Here is an 18,549-nt window from a genome sequence, read left to right as displayed (position 1 = left end):
CTGCGGGAGTTCCGCCCCTCGCCTCGCCTGGCTTCTAGTTTCTGGGGCGTGAACGACCTGGCTTCGGCTGGGAAGGGGTGGCCGGATTCCTAGGATGCGAGTGCCATTTCTTCCCAGGCGGGGGTCAAATCCTAGGAAAACGGAGCCCTCCAGTCCACCCGCCTGCCCCAAAGGGGCGCAGGCCGTGGTCACCTAAGAAGCTGCGAGGATCCGGCCACGCTGTCCTTCTCCCAGCCGGCTGGGAAGACTCCTGGCCAGCCGCTCGTCCCGGGTACCAGAGGGAAGGAGGTGCGCCAGGCTTGCCAGACAGACCAGCGGAGGCAACCTCCGCCTGACCTCCTGCCCGCCACGCGGACCCAGACTGGGCGCCACACATTCTTTTCAGGGGGAGGGCCCGGCGCGGTCACGCGCGCGAGGCTTACGCTCTCCCCCCAGCACACCTGCGCTCCGCCCCTTAGTCCCAGGCTGGCGACAGGAAAACGCATTTGGGAATCCAGGGCGGCGGCCGAAGCACCCCCCAGCTCCTCCCTTTGCCAGGGCTGGAGTTATCCAGAGCCTGCCGCGTCTCCCAACCAGCCCGCATCGCCCGCCATCCCCTCGCCCCCCCCCCCCCCCCCGTCTGCCGCGGCACCGGTATCCGCAGCCACAGCCGGGAGCCGGGGAAGGGGGAGGAATCAAGGGATGAGCACCGGGAGGGCATCGGGGCCCCTGAGCCGGACTAGGACGCCCCTGGAGCCAGAATCGGAGCCGGAGCCTGAACCAAAGCACCGGTACCGGGTGGGCCAGGTGATCAGGGTGGGAGGAAACGAAAAGGTGTTGGGGGGGGGCCTGCTGCAGAAGGCCTGGCTCAGGCCGGCCTAGAGGTGCGGACGCTGACTCAGGCGCGATTTCTACGCTGGCCACTTGAGAATTTAGTCCCATGCTGTGCTGCAGTGTCCTTGGGAGGGACTAAAGCTCGGGTTGAGCTGGAAGGGGTACCGGTCTGGGTGTCAGGGAAGAGGAACCAGTATAGTGGCAGAGGGCTTGTGCAGCCTCCTTCTGGCCTCCAGCCTTGGGCGGTCTTGGCCAACCAGCACCCTTGGCCCGGACAGCTCCCTCGTTGGGTACGGGGTGGGACCGGAGTACCTGATGGGGATCCTGAAGATCGTTTGTACTCCTCCCCCAACCTCAGCTGCAGCCCCCTAAACCCAGGAGGCGCCCTGGCCCGCGCTCGCCCCCCAGGGCCTCATGTCGGAACCACAGCCTGTCCTGGAGCCGCCCCAACATGGGCTGTACATGCTCTTCCTGCTTGTGCTGGTCTTCTTCCTCATGGGCCTTGTAGGCTTCATGATCTGCCACGTGCTCAAGAAGAAAGGCTACCGCTGCCGCACGTCTAGGGCCTCCGAGCCTGACGACGCCCAGCTTCAGCCCCGTGAGTGAGGAGCCTGAAACCCTGGCTCAGTCGCCTTTTTCCCTTATCCCTCTCCCCACACCTCTTTCTGCCTTCGTGAACAACAGACCCAGGCCAAATCCTGATCCAGCCTACAGGAAGCCTAGGGATGATTTTTTTGAGTCAGTAAGTAGGGTGACACCACCTTGAAAGCAAGGCTAGAGAAGGCAGCATGGGCAGGAAATGGTCACTGATGTAGTGTTGGGCTCCCATTGACTTCCTCATCTTTTCTGGCCCCTGAAATGCTCAAGTCCAACATGATGGCAAATAGGTAAAGGGATATGTCTTGAGCAATGGGCCTTGAGGGCTGTCAGGTCATGTTCCCCCAAAGCTGACTCATTTTCTGCTCCCTTGCCAATCTCTTTCATCCTTCAGCTGAGGACGATGATGTGAATGAGGACACAGTAGAGAGGATTGTTCGCTGCATCATTCAAAATGAAGGTGGGTACAGGCTGACCCCTTGTTCCCTCCCACCCTGTCTTGCTCCTGCCTTGACCTCTACCTCCACTGACTCCCTCTTTTCCTTACCCCCTCAGCCAATGCTGAGGCCTTGAAGGAGATGCTGGGGGACAGTGAAGGAGAAGGGACAGTGCAGCTCTCCAGGTGAGCTGGAAACAGGGCCAGCATGACTGAGCTTGCCTTGGAGAGTATCCTCTCCTCCAGCACAAGCCTCTCCCAGCCTCACTGCACACTTGGGGTTGGGAGAGGGCCAGGCTAGCTACCCTACAGGAAGAAGGAAGTTCTGTAGCAACTTCTAGTCCTTCAAACCATGTCTCCCATCCAGATATCATCAAGCCTAACAGTCACCTCTATTGTCACTCTTTTCGGTTAAGCATTAACCTTTTTTTTTTTTTTTTTTTTTTTTAGCGCACAGGGCTGGAAAGAAGAACACATGGTCACTCACATCTTAATACTGAATTTATTAGATAAAGACAAAAGGATTTTGGGGCTGGGGGGTATGTGGGGCTTCTGGAGGCTTAAAGAGCATGCTGAAAGAACAGGAGGAAACAGAACCGGAAAGAAAATAAAAATGTTTCTGTTCCCCTCCTCCCTACTGTCCAGCGTGGATGCCACCTCCAGCCTGCAAGATGGAGCCCCTTCCCATCATCACACAGTGCATCTGGGCTCTTCAGCTCCTTGCATCCACTGCAGCCGCAGCAAGAGGCCCCCACTTGTCCGTCAGGGCCGATCCAAAGAAGGAAAAAGCCACCCCCGAGCTGGGGAGACCACTGTATTCTCTGTGGGCAGGTGGGAATATAATGCTCTAGGGAAATGCAGCTTGAGGTAGGGATCACAATGATCAGGCACCTGACCCCAAAGGTGGGCCCCAGCTCCTTCCTTCTGGAGTGGGAGCCACAGCAAGAGTCAGGCTGCACAATATGCCCCATGATCTGAAAAGACCTCCCCCAACCTAGGCCAGAGAGAAGTGGCCATCAAGCACAGAATGTCTCTAGTCAGAGGGGAGGGCCTGGCAGCCTGAGTTGTGCTCCTGAGCCCCAATGTTCTCTCCCTCCCAGGTTCCGGGTGACACACATTGAGAAGCGCTATGGGCTACATGAGCATCGTGATGGTTCCCCTACGGACAGGAGCTGGGGCTCTGGCGGGGGGCAGGACCTAAAGGGTGTTCAGGGGTCTGGGGGAGGCCAGCCTAGGGCAGGAACGCCTGCCATCGAGAGACTGCCTCCTGAGGAGCTGCAGCCCCAGGCCCTAGCTAGCCCCCCAGTGCAGAATGGAGGACTCAGGGACAGCACTCTTATCCCTTGTGCACGTGAGGGAAACCCTGGGATCTCTGCAGAGTCAACACTGGGGGCCAGAGGGAGAGACCCAAGCCCAAGGCTGCCCAGTCAAAGGGCAAATGAACAACCAAACAAACTGGACACCTCAGATCACCAGGTATGAAGATGTGGCTAGGGCTGCAGTGGGCTCAGTTTTATTTTACATTTCTTTGGGGATCACTGATAATGACCCACTTCCTGTTCCCATTTTTGACACCTCCCCTTCCTCACAGGTGTCTCCATCACAGGATGCAGAAGGTATATGAGGGGAGTCTACCTGAACCCCAAATCAGGTAATCTTGTCCCCTCACCTAAACTCTTTAAACTTATCAGCTCTCAGCTCCCTGAACCCCCAGGGTGAAGTGCAGCCTTAGCCTGTGCTACAAATTTCCTCGGTTGGTGGTGGGGAGTGGGTGTATACTCTAGAGAAAAGTTGGGATAGAACTTGAACAGGAAGCAACACTGTTCCCCTTCCTCTCCTCCAAGCATCTTCCTTCATTGTACTGATGGACTACCAGCGGGCAGAGTGAGGGAAAGAGTGGGCATGAAGGCCCTCCCCTTTGCTGGATAGCACTGCCCCCCAGTTGAAGGACCAGCTCTACTTCCACCTTGAGTTGCATGGTCTCAGCCTGGGCGACCATTGGAGAAGTTACCCACACTCCTGGCCCCACATTCTTTTCCACATCCTTTACCTGCCAATAGGCTACCTGGCCTGCCTTCCCCAACACCTTGCCAGGGCCCTGCCCTTGGTGGGCCCCTAAAGCAATAGCACCTTAGGGATCCTGCTCTCTTGGCACAAGAGGTCCAGGCCCTGACTTGGCCTTCGTGCCCTTTATTCACTGTCAATAAATCCGCTCAGACCATTACAGCTGCTCTGCATACTGGCTCCAGCTCCGTGTGACTCCCAAGGCTGCTCCTTTTCTGGACCCAACCCCAGTTACCCTGGCATCCAGAGTGGGGTGGGCCACACAGCCAAAGTGGAGACAGAGGTGGGCCAGAGCCATTCAAGACTTTGGAAGGAGGGTTCCAGCTCCAGAGATTTGGGGGTATTTCACCACCCTAGAGACAGGGTGATGGCAGAAGACAGGGATAGTTCCAGCCCTAAAAATGGCAGTAGGACAATGGGGAAAAGGAGTGGATTCTGGCCCAATAAGGGGAAAGGAGAAACTTCTATCCCTGGAAGTGAGAGTAGACATGGTGGAGATTCCAGCTTCTGGCTGTGTCGCTCCAGATCATTGAGGGGGTAGTCTGAAAGCATGGAGATAGGGAGGGGCAGCAGCATCACTGGGGGGGCAGTGAACCCCATGGCTGTCAGGTGAGAGAATCTGGATGGCCAGGGTCTGGGGCTTTAGCCGGTGGGGGAGGTGGTGGCCGCACCTGTAGGGAACACACAATTAGTGCTCTAGAGTCCTCTCTCGGGATATCCCTGTCCATTCCCCCAGCCCAGCAGAAAAAACAGGACAAGTCAAAATTATTCCTCTGTATACAACCTCTAGGATAGGACCCTTACCGGTCTGAGTCGAGGTGCTATCATGTCCAGGGGTCCAGGGGAGTCCAAGACTTTGTCTGGAAACAAGAACCACAGCCAATGTTTAGGCTTTGTTTTTCAGTGCTGCATTTCCAGCACTCAGGGTAGTGATACTCCATAAGTATTTGCTGGATCAACAGAGAGTCACCAACCTGAGCCATAAACTCCATCAATTCATCCATCCTCAACAAGTATTTATTGGGCAACTGCTACATGATCAGCTTTGATCAAGGTACCAAAAAAGGCAGGTGGGATACACAATGTCCTCCCTCCCAATGCCTCTCAAGAACCCAATAATGAAACATCAAAAACACAATGGAGGGCCGGGGATTTAGCTCAGTGGTTTCACTACCTGCTTTGCAAGTGCAAGGACCGGAGTTCAATCCCTGGTACCAAAAAAAAACCACAATGGGCCGGGCATGATGCCACATGCCTGTAAATCCTAGCTACCGAGAGCCTGAGGCAGGAGGATAGCAAATTCAAAGCCAGCTTGGGCAATTTAGCAAGACACTGTTTGAAAATAAAAAAATAAAATGGCTGAGAATGTAATTCAGTGGTAGAATGCCCATGAGTTCAATACCCAGTGCTTGGGTGGGGGACAAACAAACACAATGAATGTCTGAGTGCTAAGTCATTCAAAATGAACTAGGGTGCTGGATATGGTGGTGACTCCAGGAGGGTCAGGGAGGGTGACTGTGGAGAAGGTGGAAGTTGCAGAAGGTTTTAGTAAAGATGGATATTCCAAGAGGAAAAAGGGAAAAGGGGGGACTGGGGATATAATTCAGTAGTGGAATGCTTGCCTAGCATGTCCTTGCCTAGCAAGGTCCTGGGTTCCATCCCTAGCACCACAAAAAAAAAAAAAAAAAGTCACAATGTAAAAGGAATACACAAAGCTAGGGATTTTCATGGTCCAGTGACACTAAGAGCAAAGGATACATTTTGGGGGAATACAGCGAGAGAAGGTAGGTAATTTTAAAAACAACGATAAAACAGCTACTACTTGCATGCTTTACTATGTCCCAAGCACAATGCTGTATACACTATAGATATCTTTTTAAACTCATAATCATCCAACAAAGTAGTACCTTTGTCCTCACTTTATAAAGGACATAAAAGGAGGAAGAGACAGGTTAAATATCCCACATCAAGTCACATACCAGGAAGTGACAGAGCAGGGTCTGAGCCAGGTCAGCCTGACTCCAAATCCCAACTCCTCCATCAATCTGTAGTGGACCCTATTGCAAGGTGCACTGAGGCCATGCAGAGAAGCAGAGTTACGACCTTAGACTCCAAGCTTGCTCCTCGCATCTCTTATACTTTTGGGACCCCCAATCCCCCTACTCACCCCCAAGCAAGACAGGTACAGGAGGTCCATCCAAGGCAGTGGTGGGTACAGGAGGGGAGAAGCTGGGAGGCGAAGGAGATGGCAGCATCTGGTGCCAGGGTAGACACAAGAGTTATTCCTGGCATGTGGGAAACTTTCACTAGCTCTTTTTTGTTTTGGTTTGTTTGTTTTTGTTTTGGGGACTGGGGATTGAACTCAGGACCTTGCACTTGCAAGGCAGATGCAGTGCCACTGAGCTAAATCCCCAGCCTCCTGTTTATTTTTTTGAGAAAGGGTCTCGCTATGTAGCTCAAGCTGGCCTCAAACTCACAACCATCCTCCTGCCTCAGCCTCCCAAGTCTGGGATTACAGGTGTGTGCTACCATGCCTGGCTCACCAGCTCTTTTCATCCCACCTTCAATTCCTGTCCCATCAATTCCCAATAAAGGAAGTGGCCAAATGCTTGTATTTACACAGGGCTTCATTCAATCTTCACAAACAACGCAGGAGATAAGCTTTTCTTTTTTGTTTTTTGGGTTTTTTTGGTACCAGGGATCAAACTCAGGACCTTGCACTTGTGAGGCAGGCAGTGGAACCACTGAGCTAAATCCCCAGCCCAGGCTTTTCTTTTTTTAAGACTGTCTGGCTATATAGTTCAGGCTGGCCTTGAATTCACTGTGTAGCCCAGGACGGGCTTGAACTCACTGCAGTCCTCCTGCCTCAGCCTCCTTTGTGGTGGCATTACAGGCCTGTGACACCATGCATGGCTGAGGCAAGCATTTTTATGACTCCTCTGTCAGAGGTGAGTTTCAGGGTAAGCCATCTGTCTGAGTGTGATCAGGATGCTCGCTCCAGGCCAAGGAGTTACCTTGTTGGCACTGCGCCTGCCTGAGTTCGATCCCCGGTACCGAATTAAAAAAAAAAAGAATGCTGACTTCTAGACATGAGTCTCCTAACTTCCAGTCCTAAGCTCTCCCTGTTGTATCATGACAATAGCATCACAATTTAAGTACCTCCTATGTCCTGCAGGGCTAAGAACTCTACCCCTATTATTTCTCGTCATGACAGTGAGCCTGCTAAGGCAGGTATTATCTCCATTTTATGATGAAGAAACAAGCTCAGAGAGATTAAGTCACTGCCCAAGGTCATGCAATAGAAATGTGAACTCAGGTCTGTCTAGCACTAAAGTCTCCCAAACTCCCATGAAGATTGCCTTGGTTTCCCTTTTCTCTGCCAAAGGAGATGGGAAGGCCCAAGCCACCACAGGAGATAAACTTGGGCCTTACTAGAGTGAAAGGGTCAACTCAGAGGTACCTGGGAACACAGGGAGAATGAAACCTCACCTGTTCAGGGTCAGAGAGTTCAGAGGAGCCAGGAGGGCCAAGTAGCTCCTCCACAAGCAGGGAAGGGAAGACCCCAACATGGCCCCCAAATTCTCCCCGCCAGAAGCCATCATCTACTCCATCCTGGACCCGAGGCAGCAGGCGGATCAGCGCACCCTCAGGGAAGCTCAGCTCTTCTTCACTTTGGCCAGTGTAGCTGTACAGGGCTCGGGCCAGGAATGCTGCAGAAGCCCAGAAGAAATGATGAGAAAAGGAATGAGATGGTAGTACCCTAGATCCGTGATACCCTAAGACTAACAATTTGTCTCCATATCCAGGGTCCCTGAACCCAGAAATTTCTTTCTTTCTTTCTTTTTTTTTTTTTTGGTACCAGGGATCGAACTTGGGTCCTTGCGCTTGCAAGACAGACGGCAGAACCACTGAGCTAAATCCCCGGCCCAGAAATTTCTTTCTTACCTGTGGGCTCTGCCCCTGAGGGATGGTCACTGTCATGGCTGCTCTCAGGAAGGGAGAGATCCGGGAAGTTCAGATACCGCTCAGGGACAAAGCCTACTTCACCATGCTGGTTCCGAGCCTGCTCACCCAGCAAAACAAATGGACATCAGACTTTCCTCTGTAGTCCATGGCCCTTGCTCTTCTCCACTCAGGCTTCTAGCTTTGCCTGGATGGGTCCTTCCTTGGGGGCCATAGAGAAGTCCTCCCACTGCCCCCAACCCAAGGTCAGAATCAGGGTCCCATACGCACCTTGACCCATTCATCAGCATCTCCCTCCTCTATGACCTCCAGCCACTCACCCTCCATGATGGTCAACTCATCCTCATGGCCTGCCTAAAAGCCCCACAAGGAAGGATTCACAATTTGGTTATCACCTACTGTTGCCCAGTCTGAAGTCCCAAATCCCATTCACACCTGATAGCCAAACACCACATGTGCAGGGCAGGGGAGGGGCCTGGTGGCTAGGGCTGGTGGGGCAGGCTCTTCAAAGAGCTCCCCTGTCTCCTCACATTCATCGAAGTCAGAAAGCTCAGCATCCTCAGCCTGGAGAAGGACAGAGGACACATAATTATGGGGCCTTACTCCTCCACCTGACCCCTAAAGGACACTAGGAATCCTCCTCCAAGGTAGTACCCCCCAGCCAACCACCATGTCTCATAACCAAAATCACCACAGAGCAAGATGATACTAAGTAATAGCAGCCGAGTCCTTAATATGTGTCCAGCACAATGTTAAATATGTTATGTATATTGTTGCATTTACTCTTCATAATAACCCCGTTGTTATTTTGCACTATGAACCTCATTTTACTTTTGAAGCCAATAAGTGGAGTGGCTGGTACTCAAATCATTTAGACAGCTTCCAGAACCTGAGTTCTGAACCATTACATCATAATGAAAGTTTACTGAAGACTTTCTGTGCCAGAAACTATGCAAATACCTTACACGAATCATCTCAGTTAAGCCCTGTAAGTTACGTACTGCTCTGATTCCCATTTTAGAGGGTGTGCCTTCCACTGGGTAGTTATGCCCTCCTGAGTATGTATGGCTGGGGAGAGCACTCACCGTAGGAGAGAGGTCCCTCTGGGACAGCCGAGCCTCACTAAGCTGTCGTTCCTGTTCCACCTCATCCTGGGCCTGGGTCATGGCTGGCTTCAGCCAGTGCTGCACATCCAGGCCAGCCCCCTGCAGCAGGGCCAGCCTGGCAGCCCCCTTCACCTGGCTCACCTGGCATGAGGAGGAAGGGAGTTGGTGGAGCCTGACCAACTGTCCACCCTCTGGTTCCCCCCATTCCTCCCATCTGAAAGAAGAGTGGGCTGCCAAAGGAGGGCTCTCCGTAGCTCTGAGCCCAGGACTGAGCCTCACCTGTGCTCGCCGGATGCTGTCCCTCACTTCCTGTAGCCGTTGCTCTATTCCTGGAGCCTCACGCCCTGGAGCCTGCTGGCGCCTCTGCTCTAGACGCTGCAGCACCTGATGGGGAAGAGGAAGGCAGGTGGAGCCACAGCAGACCAGAGCTTACTCTGGGCCTGGTACTTTGCTAGCTGAATCACTTCCATTGTCACTTAATCTTCCCTATAAAGTGGGTGTTACTATTGGCCTCACTTTAGCAATGAGGAAACAAGTCCAGAGAGGTGAAGTCACTTCCTTACTCAAGGTTATAGAACTTGAAAGCAACAGAAAACAACCCATGTTAGTTTAGCTCCAAAAGCTATGCTCTTACCACTGTGTCACACTTCTGTGTTAAAATACCCTTCCCTCCCCTCCTACCTGCAGTACCATGATACCCCAAGGACTCCAAGGATCCCCATCCCTCAGCATTTCTTACCCACCCACAACACCTGCACCCCCACCTCACCCGATGTCCATGGTGCTGGATCTTGTAGTCCCGGGCAGCTCGGCTCGACCAGCGCTGGATCTCTTTCTCTAGGCTACTTCCCCCAGCTGTGTCTTCTGCTCTCCCTTCCAGCACACACACCTGAATGGGATGGATGTGCTGTGAGGAGGACCTGAGATTGTGCCTCTTCTCCAATTACCTCCTTTTATCTCTCTTTTGTCTTGACCTCCAAGGACAGGGACAAAGAGGTGGGGACACATGCCTATGTCTATGGACACAGACACATATATATGTTTGGGCCCACAGAGTCCTAGAAATGGGATCCCAGGAGATGAACAGGGATGGAATGGAGAGGATAGTGCAGTAAAGAGCCTGAATAGTGAACTAAGGTATGTTTGTGTGTCATGGTGGGAGGGAGAGAACTGGAATTCTTTCTGCAAGGTTCAATAGCAGATGAGTTAATACAAAGTGGGAGGGCTAAATCATAGTTTTGTTTATATTTGGCCTTGTTCCAACAATCAAGAACATCTCACCTGATCAGCCCCAGCTGGCTGAAACTGCTGAGGTGGGGTAGAGGAAAACACTTCAGGCTCCTGAAGAAATAGCTTCACATCGTGCTCCCAGTTTACCTGGGGCAAAAAAAGGCATGATCACCCACTCACAAGCCCCCTGTCCAACCCTGTCCCCAGTACCTCAAGAAGGAAAGAGGGCAAGGTGCAAAGGAAAGGAGCAGACATACAGTGTTAGGAGAAAAGGGTGGTGAGGATCTCTAGGGGAGTTCACCTGGGAGATGGCCTGCCCCCCATGGTGGGCATGCTCCAGGACCATCTCTGCAGCTTCCAGCTCAGTGCGGCTCAGTAAGGTCAGGGGGTCCCTCAAGTGTTCCAGCAGCTCACTGACCAGGTCCTGAAGAGAAAGCCAGGATACTGACACCACCCTTCCCCCAGGCCTCTACTGCAAGGCACAGTCTCTGTGCAGGGTTTGGGTGAGGGATGGACATGAAGGGTAGGAAAGAGGAAAGGAGTAAGACATTATTACTACTACTGATGTAGGCCCTCTTGTATGTACACCACTTAACTATTCGTTTATTTTGTAGTGCTGGGGATGGAACCCAGGGCCTTGTACATGCTAGGCAAGTGCTCTACTATAGAGCTACACCCCAACCCCATTTAACAGTTTAAAAAACACTCTTACATCCATTCTCTTCTTTTGAACCTCATTAATGTATGAGGTAGGTAGAACTGGGGTTAATCTTGATGAGGAATGTGGGGCTCAGAGGGGTTAAATGCACTGTATGGTGTCACACAAACAGCTAGAATCAGAACAAGAACCCAAGTATGCATCTTCTACCCACTCTGAGCAAGCCAGTCAGGAGCATCAGCCAGTCTTGAAGACTTTTTTTTTTTTTTTTTTTTTTGGTACCAGGGATCAAACTCAGGACCTTGCACTTGTGAGGCAGGCGGCAGAACCACTGAGCTAAATCCCCACATCAGCCAGTCTTATGGGAAGTGGCCCTCCCACTTGTGAGAGGCAGGGGTAATCTGGGTTAGGACTGACTTTGAGCAAAGCTGGCAGTTCCTCCTTGTAGTAGTGGTCAAGGTGGGCGTTCGTGGCTACCAAGTTGAGCAGGTATTCATTGCGGGCTGCTCTCAGCTGCTGGGAGTACTGGGTTGACTGGGCAGATAGCTAAGAGGGGAAAAGAGGTGTCAACAGGAGCCTTGGGCCCAAGGTGAACCAAACCCAGATCCAGCATGGGTTCCCACATTATCGAATACTTACTAGGTGCTTGGCACTATACTAAAAATGTCACATACAACTCCTGCTCAAAACCTTGTAGTGTAGGCACATTCCACCTAAAGCCTGCAGGCAACATGCAGCCCTGAACAGCTAATCATGTGACCCCGTAATATTGTAAACATTATTTTAATAATATTTAGCATTATTATGTGATTTCTGTCAATAGTTTTCATGACTCAACTGCATGGTGCTCCACAATAGGCAACAACAATGGAATGCTGTCTAGGGGAGGGCACAGTGCAGTGCTAATTCTGCCTCCCATGCCTGCCACACACAGTCAGTACACTTGTAAACAACTACTGTCAAAGATGAAGCATACAAAGAATAAAAGTAAACCCCAAATTTCTGATGAGTACCTTGAGAACTCACTAAGAGTTCCAACCACTGCCATCAAACCAGACACTGATACATTAGTTTCACAAAAACAAGGTTAAGGGGCTGGGGATATAGCTCAGTGGCACCAGGCCTGCCTGGCAAGCGCAAAGTCCTGAATTCAGTCCCCAGTACCGCAATAGAAAAAAAAAAAACAAGGTCAAATATCCCACTAGTTTTATGTTTATGTTATCCTATTTTTTAAAAGGAAGTTTTGTTACTTATATACATTAACTATATATATTTTATATGCAGCCCACGACGATTCCTCTTCACTCCTTGTGGCCAAGGCAAGTAGAAAGACTGGACACTCGTGCTCTAGTGGCTTCCATGTATGTCTAAAATAAAGTCCGAAGTGTTGCTAACAGTGATATACCAGGACCAACATAAGCTGACCCCTATAACCTCTCTTTTAATTGCCTGTCCCTTTGCCCACAGTGCTCTAGGCACACTGGCCTTCTCTCAGTTCCTTGACTCTCCAAACTTATTTCCACCTCAGGGCCTTTGCACTCACCATTTTCTCTCCCCAGGATGTTTTTCACCTATATCTTTGCATGGCTGGCTGGCTCCTTTCTTTTCTTTTCTTTTCTTTTTTTGAGACAGGGTCTCACTATGTAGCTCATGCTGGCTTCAAACTCACAGTGATCCTCCTGCCTCTGCATCCCGAGTGCTGGGATTACAGGCGTGCACCGTGGCTGGCTCCTTCTTGATACTCAGGCCACTTGTTCAGAGAGGCCTTCTCTCTAGATTATACCCCTTTGCTACCCTTCATCATAGCACCTTTTTTATTTCCATCTTCATCTGATTATTTATTCTTTTTTTTTTTTTTTTTTTTGGTACCAGGGATCAAACTCAGAACCTTGTGCTTTCAAGGCAGGTGGCAGAACCACTGAGCCAGTCCCGGGCCCATGATTATTTATTTATATACTCTGTCTCCCTCGACCAGGCTGTGAGAGCAAGAACTCCAATAGTCATGTTTTCCACTGTATCCCCAATGATAGAACAGTGCCTCATACACAAAGATCTTTGAAAAGTACATATTAAAGGAATGAAAAAGAAAAGTATTATTTCTACTGCTTAGATGAAGAAAATGGGGCTTACAAAAATCAAGAAATTAACCATGGTGACCCACCTAGGAAGTAGGAGAGTCTGGACTCAACCCATTCTCTTATACTTTTGCCGCTGGATTCCAAACCACTAGACTACTCTGCCCCGCTCATGCTTTCTTCCTCCGAACCTTGGTGCTCAGTTTCTGGAGACTGGTCCTAGAGTGAAAGATCCCATGGTCGCTTCGATTCAGCCTGTGCAGGTGAGGGAGAGGAACTGGTGTCAGGCCCAGCTCTGATGCTTTGGCTCCACCCCTCACCTCCCCAGGACCCCAGCTCAGGCCTCCTAACCTCCCATGAGCTCACCTGGCCTGGACATCAGCTGCTTTCTCCTGTGCCAAGGCCCACACACGCTGCCGCTGCCCGTATAGCTTCCGACTTCGGCTCAGCTCCCGGACAGACTGCAGCACCTCAGCCTGCGCCTTCTGGAGGCTCTCTGTTCCCTAGTGGCATGAACACACAAAGTCCTGGCCCAGGCCACCTCCAGCCCCCAACCAGCTCTTCCTTCACCCCATACATTTAACCATACCTTTCTAAGCACCTGCTCCTTGGCACTCCGCCCTGTGCCCCCTGCTAGGTCACGGAATCGGTCAGACACCTGGAGCCGAGTTTGGCCTCCTGCCACAGTGGCATCCAGCAGGCAGCGCCAGGCAGCAAACACTGTCCTGTCCCTCCCCAGAGAAGGTCTGTGTTGAAGAGGGGAACACTCCGCAGCTTCATGAGATGCCCCCAACACCATGCGAGACACAGTGCTTTCCCTTCCCCCCTCGTCTGGAAGCCCATCAATCGATCAGGCCATTAGCTCAGCCACAGGATCACTCATGCCCTCCACCTCCACCCACAGTGTCCTTGCTGTGTCAGCTCCTCTCCCGCTGCTGTGTCAGCTCTATCTGCAGGTCACATGCCCCCTCACTAGGCCTTCATCCCCACAGGTCTCAGGGACTGAGCTCCCCATCACTTTTGGGGCCCTGTGGCCCTCTGCCTCTGTGAGACCCACCTGCTGTCCATCTCCCCGCTCCGCTGCCCTTCCCTCTTCAGGAATGGCCCAGCCAGCTTCTGGAGTGCCTGCAGAGAAAGCCATCGAAGGCTCAGTTTCCTTTCTAAGACCCTCCCCAACTGGGAGAACACAGGACCAGAGTATACCATTCTTTGGATGTAGAAGATGTACTACTTGCTTTGCTAAATGCCTTTTACTCACTACAGTATTTAATCCTTACAACAACCCTACATGAAAGTAAAGTATTATTGTTGTTGTTTTGAGAGAGGGGTCTCGCTCTGTAGTTCAGGCTGGCCTAGAATTCACTATGTAGCCCAGGCTGGCCTCAAACTTGTGGTGATCCTTCTGCCTCAGCCTCCCAAGTGCTGGGATTACAGGCATGCACTAACATGCCCAGCAAGTAAGGTAATATAATCATTCCCATTTCACAGAAAAAAAGTGAGGCCAAGAAATGTTAAGTAACATGTTCAAGATCACCCAGCTAGTAAGTAGCACAATAACGATTTGACACAAGTCAGCCTGATTCTAGGCATTTGTTCTTGACCACAATAAAGGAAGGGATACAGAAGGATGGAACAAGAAGGAAGCTCCAGAGAAGAATCCCATACCTGTCCATACTCCCGTTCAATGGCTGCCCTCTGCTTGCTGTAGGATCTGTGGAGATTGTCAAATGAGGTGTAGATTACCTGTAGTTGGTCATGTTATCCCACCCTCAATCCTCTCTTCTGCGTGGGCAGGAGGAAAGGGGGAGCCAGTCCAGAGTGTGGCTACACTCTGAGGGAATGGCACTGAAGAGACAGTCCTTGAGATCACTTCAGGCAGCCACAGCACAAGACAGCCTCACCTCATTGCTCAGAGCCCCAGCAGGATCCTCCCCACCCCTGGAGGACCATCTGTGGGCTTGGCGGTGAGGATTGATGGGGGCCAGGAATAGTGTCCACCAGCCTTCCAGCAGGTCTAGAAGAGGGAGGGGATTCTGCCCTAAGCTCGACTGTGGGGTAGGTGTGTGTTGTGGAGTGAAGGGTTTGAGAGCGATCCCCGTGTGTTTACATGTGTGTATTTCCAATATCTAGAGAGGTAGGCCTAGGGTGAGGGCCGTGAATGGTAAGTTGGAGGGCTCTTCACCCCGGGGAACACCCCCTCCGAACCCTGGCAGAGGGAGGTTAGGGCCGGAGAGGCGCGCGCTATGGCAAAGGCTGGGGTACGTGAAGGTGAGAGGTCAGGGGTTACCTGATGTCCTCCAGCAGATCCGCCTCCTTTTGCTGCCGAGCCTGAAGAATGCTCAGCTGCTCCAGGAAGCGAAGCTTCACCTCCTGGGCTGGCTTCACCTATGGGATTCAGGGAAGGATGAAGACCCCAGGCGTGGGGACCTAAAAAACACTGGGCGCGGGGAGCGATGAGGGGGCGGGGCCGAGGAGGGCTGAGCTGTATCCTCGGTTACTTCAGGATTAGGTCTGCTTCCCGACCCCGCTTTCTTTCCCCAGGCCGGTGCCCCTTGGGTTCCCCCCACTCCCCCGGCCCGACAGGAGTCTCCATTCCCAAGCCAATCTCACTTTTCGGGGCGGTGGCTGCATCCCCGCTCCGGTGGAGGCTGCCAGCGACTCGACTCCGGAACTCGAGAAGGCCCGGCCCACGACGGAGCCCCACCCCTGACCTGGCTCGGATCCGCCCTCGCCCCGCCCACGCCGTATCCAGCTCGGCGAGGAAACGCGCGGGGTCTGCAGAGGACCTCAGCCTCTGTTATTGCTGCGAATACCCAGGAAGTGCCCGGGCCGCGGGGCGGACGACGCAGCGTCTGCTGGGCGGTAGGGAGAACTCTGGGCTTCTGAGTGAAGACGCCTGGGTTCTATTTCTAGGGTAGCTACTGATTCAGCCTGTAATTATATCTAGTCATTCATTTTCATATGCATATCATCAGTACCTGGGTGAGAATGGCAAGAAACTCAAAAGGTGACCAGGGAAACTGAGTCACGGACACCTGAGCGAAGATGCATCTGACGAAGGGAGACAGGGCTGGTCTGATACCTCTTCCTAATTCTTGCTAAACTGGAAAAGCAAGAGTGAGAAGATTGAGAAAGATGCTTGGAGTCAAGAAGGAACCAGGCCCAGAGGAAAAGACAGGTACATCCTGGGCTCCACTGGACACTAACCGATACCAGCGAGGGGGCATGAGCTTGGATAATGCACGTGGGGCCTATGGCATGGAAAGCTTCAGGGAATTTCAAGATCTACCAACCCCAAGATCTACCAACCCTAACACTACTGAGGATCCTCGAATCTTTCCCCATTCTCCTCACCAAAGCCTCCTTGGCCTGTACCCAGGTCCCTACACCCGTGACATGGCTCAAAGATTCACAAATCCAAACACCGACACCTCCACTAATATTTAAATAGGTACTGCAAATTTTTAAAACAGCCCCTTCAACCTGATCTTCCCTCAGCTAATGTTAAGTGGTACCACACTCCCTCCAGTTAGGAAAGTCAAAGCCCAGGAGTTAGTGTGCCCTTTCTTCTACCCCTATATTCCATCCATCAGCTCATCCTACAGGTTCTATTAAAAGAAAAAACAAAAACTGAACAAACCAAAAAAACCCCAAGCCAAAAACATGCTCCTATTGATCCACTTCCTTCAATTTCTAAGACCACCACCCTAGTCCAAGCCCCCATTATCAGTTTTCTGGTCTAATATCTGGTCTCCTTAGCTTCCCGGTTTCCTCCCACAACACACTTTACAAAGCAGCCAATGATTGATTTTTTTGTTTTTGAAAGGGAAGTAAGATCTCATCCTTCTCTTGCTTAAAATGCAATTGCTTCAAAATAAAATCCAACTACCTGAAATCCAAATAGAACCCAAATAGAACTGTGACTGGCCCCCGCTGACCTTCCCATTCCCCTGGTACTCTTCTCCCACTGGTCACTTGCTGTGCTCCCCTCACTCTAGCCTCTTTCCTATCCCCCGACAGGCCAACTCCTTTTCCTCTGCACAGCATCTGTGCCCTTTCTGAAGCTCCTTTTCCCAGTACCCAACTTGTCTGGACTCTTACCCGTGTTTCAGCTCCCCAGACTTTCCTTCCCCATCCGCCCAGGGTATAGGCCACCTCCTGTCATTTAAGTTCATGACTTGATATAGTTTCTTCACAGCGCTAAACTCACTTGGTTCACATGTTTTCTATTTTTTTGTTTCTTCTCTACTGTGGGGGCTGGATAAGAACAGGGACTTCATTTAGACCTGGCACCAATTAGGTACTCAAAACATATTTATTGAATGAATGAATAAAAGAATGGTAGCCTTTTGGTTCCAAGGTTTATTAATAGTGACCCACCCTTTTTTGGCTCCCCTTACCCCAGCTTCCAAGCCCAATTTCCCCATTCCAGGACTTCAGTGTAGTCCCAGAATGTAGGAAGTGGGATAGGATAGCCTTGGACATCATCCGGGTCTCTGGCTTCTAAATCTATTTTTTTCTTTAATTCAAGTAAAAACATTCTTTTACCCCAAACCTCACAAAACCCTTGCATATCAAATACATAAAGCAGGAGCTGCCCTTGTTGAGAGAAAATATGTGAGGTTTACAGCCAAGAAACACAGTTTGGTGTTCACTCCTTATTTCAGTGACTTCATGGTACAGATAAATGGGCTGAGGCCACCCACAGAGGAGCTATGACCTGCCCTCAGAGCCACAGCTGCCAGGCCCCCAGACCAGTGCTTCTTCCACAGCACCATACTGGAGTCTAGTCTTTCCAGCCAGAGCAGAGGAAGACCCCAGCAGTGTCCACCATGGTGAGAGCCTGGGTCCTCCTCTGCATACCTACCCCCTCTGCTGCTGGTCCCAAGGTCATGTGAGAGGCTGGCTGGAAGGCAGACTGGAAGTGCAGGGGGGTTGGGAGGAGAAGCCAGGTGTCTGTGTTGCAAGACCATTGGGGCTAGATGACTGGGAAGGGTCTCCTGGACATGTGGTAGTCTCTCCCTTCCTCAGGATGAGGCTGCTGAGTTCCTGGAGCAGCTGCTCCTCCAGAGACCCCCGGGGACCCTGGGGACTGCTTTTTGAAGGAGGCCCTGGAGGGGGCTCAGGTGGCCTCTCCTCCCAGCCCAGGGTGCTTGTCTTGCAGAGAAGGGGTTGATTGAAGGATTTCTGGCTGGGGAGGGGGCTCTCTGGCTTGGCTGTCCACTCCCGTGTGGTGGAGAAGGACGTGGAGGTTTCCTTGGTGAGCTCCAGGAAGTCCCCTACCTCCTCATACACCGGCTCCTCATACACAGGCTCCTCCAGCTCTTCTTGCTCTTCCACAGACCCCTGTGATGACTTCATTGGCTGTATAGTAATGGAGTTGCAGGGGGCAGGCACAGAGTTAGTTACTGGATTATTAACCACTAACATTTATTGAGCTCTTCCTCTCGGACAGATGCTACAAAATATTTGGCATGTATGATGTCAAAATAATCCTATGCAGTAGTTTCACTGCGAAAAAACTGAACTGAGTTGCACAGGGGTTAAGTTGCCCAAGATCACACAGTAAGGGGCTTGAACCCAGGTGTGCCTGACTCCAAAATGGGT

General features: G+C 51.6%; 3 protein-coding genes across 18 annotated transcripts in view; 1 reads left to right on the top strand and 2 right to left on the bottom strand.

The window, feature by feature from the left end:
* The first annotated feature begins 9 nt into the window (after window positions 1-9).
* On the top strand, window positions 10-18,306 carry Rell2 (RELT like 2). 9 transcript variants are annotated; one of them, XR_015438798.1, is made up of 9 exons: window positions 10-786; window positions 1,172-1,411; window positions 1,805-1,870; window positions 1,966-2,032; window positions 2,297-2,677; window positions 2,947-3,322; window positions 3,438-3,497; window positions 10,034-10,116; window positions 12,152-18,306. XR_015438798.1 is itself a non-coding variant. In XM_087180490.1 (8 exons), exons 2-7 carry the CDS (start codon window positions 1,228-1,230, stop codon window positions 3,468-3,470), a joined length of 1,107 nt encoding a protein of 368 aa, XP_087036616.1. In that variant the 5' UTR covers window positions 10-786; window positions 1,172-1,227; the 3' UTR covers window positions 3,471-3,497; window positions 12,152-18,306. The 9 variants fall into 9 exon arrangements, 8 of the variants coding, with proteins under 8 accessions (XP_087036616.1, XP_087036615.1, XP_087036614.1 ...); XM_087180490.1 differs by lacking the exon at window positions 10,034-10,116; XM_087180489.1 differs by lacking the exon at window positions 12,152-18,306 and having other exon boundaries at window positions 10,034-12,054.
* Fchsd1 (FCH and double SH3 domains 1) lies at window positions 3,990-15,680 on the bottom strand. Of its 4 annotated transcripts, none has more exons than XM_013075718.3 (20): window positions 15,553-15,680; window positions 15,230-15,327; window positions 14,608-14,653; window positions 14,000-14,067; window positions 13,532-13,688; window positions 13,309-13,445; window positions 13,134-13,197; window positions 11,285-11,413; window positions 10,511-10,633; window positions 10,261-10,356; window positions 9,749-9,868; window positions 9,259-9,363; window positions 8,959-9,120; window positions 8,309-8,437; window positions 8,144-8,227; window positions 7,856-7,973; window positions 7,400-7,620; window positions 6,078-6,165; window positions 4,715-4,770; window positions 3,990-4,581 (listed from the first exon to the last, which is right to left on the bottom strand). In XM_013075718.3, the coding sequence occupies exons 1-20, from the start codon at window positions 15,571-15,573 to the stop codon at window positions 4,516-4,518; spliced, it is 2,088 nt and encodes a 695-aa protein (XP_012931172.2). In that variant the 5' UTR covers window positions 15,574-15,680; the 3' UTR covers window positions 3,990-4,515. The 4 variants fall into 4 exon arrangements, with proteins under 4 accessions (XP_012931172.2, XP_004854353.2, XP_021121781.2 ...); XM_004854296.4 differs by having other exon boundaries at window positions 13,532-13,667; XM_021266122.2 differs by lacking the exon at window positions 15,553-15,680 and adding an exon at window positions 14,844-14,956 and having other exon boundaries at window positions 13,532-13,667; window positions 15,230-15,269.
* Window positions 17,222-18,549, bottom strand: part of Arap3 (ArfGAP with RhoGAP domain, ankyrin repeat and PH domain 3) — a 25,966-nt gene continuing 24,638 nt past the window's right edge. For all 5 annotated transcript variants that reach the window (XM_013075716.3, XM_013075717.3, XM_013075715.3 and 2 more), the window contains one exon: window positions 17,222-18,306. In XM_013075716.3, the coding sequence (XP_012931170.2) occupies window positions 17,833-18,306 (474 nt within the window). In that variant the 3' untranslated portion in view covers window positions 17,222-17,832. The remainder of the gene's footprint in view (window positions 18,307-18,549) is intronic.

Source organism: Heterocephalus glaber, unplaced genomic scaffold (genome assembly GCF_053883595.1).
Source record: "Heterocephalus glaber isolate CG9 unplaced genomic scaffold, H.glaber_assembly_v1.0 deba00001463, whole genome shotgun sequence".
Classification (NCBI taxonomy): domain Eukaryota; kingdom Metazoa; phylum Chordata; class Mammalia; order Rodentia; family Bathyergidae; genus Heterocephalus; species Heterocephalus glaber.
Note: the sequence above shows the minus strand (reverse complement) of the source record. Positions and strands in the feature narration are given on the sequence as shown.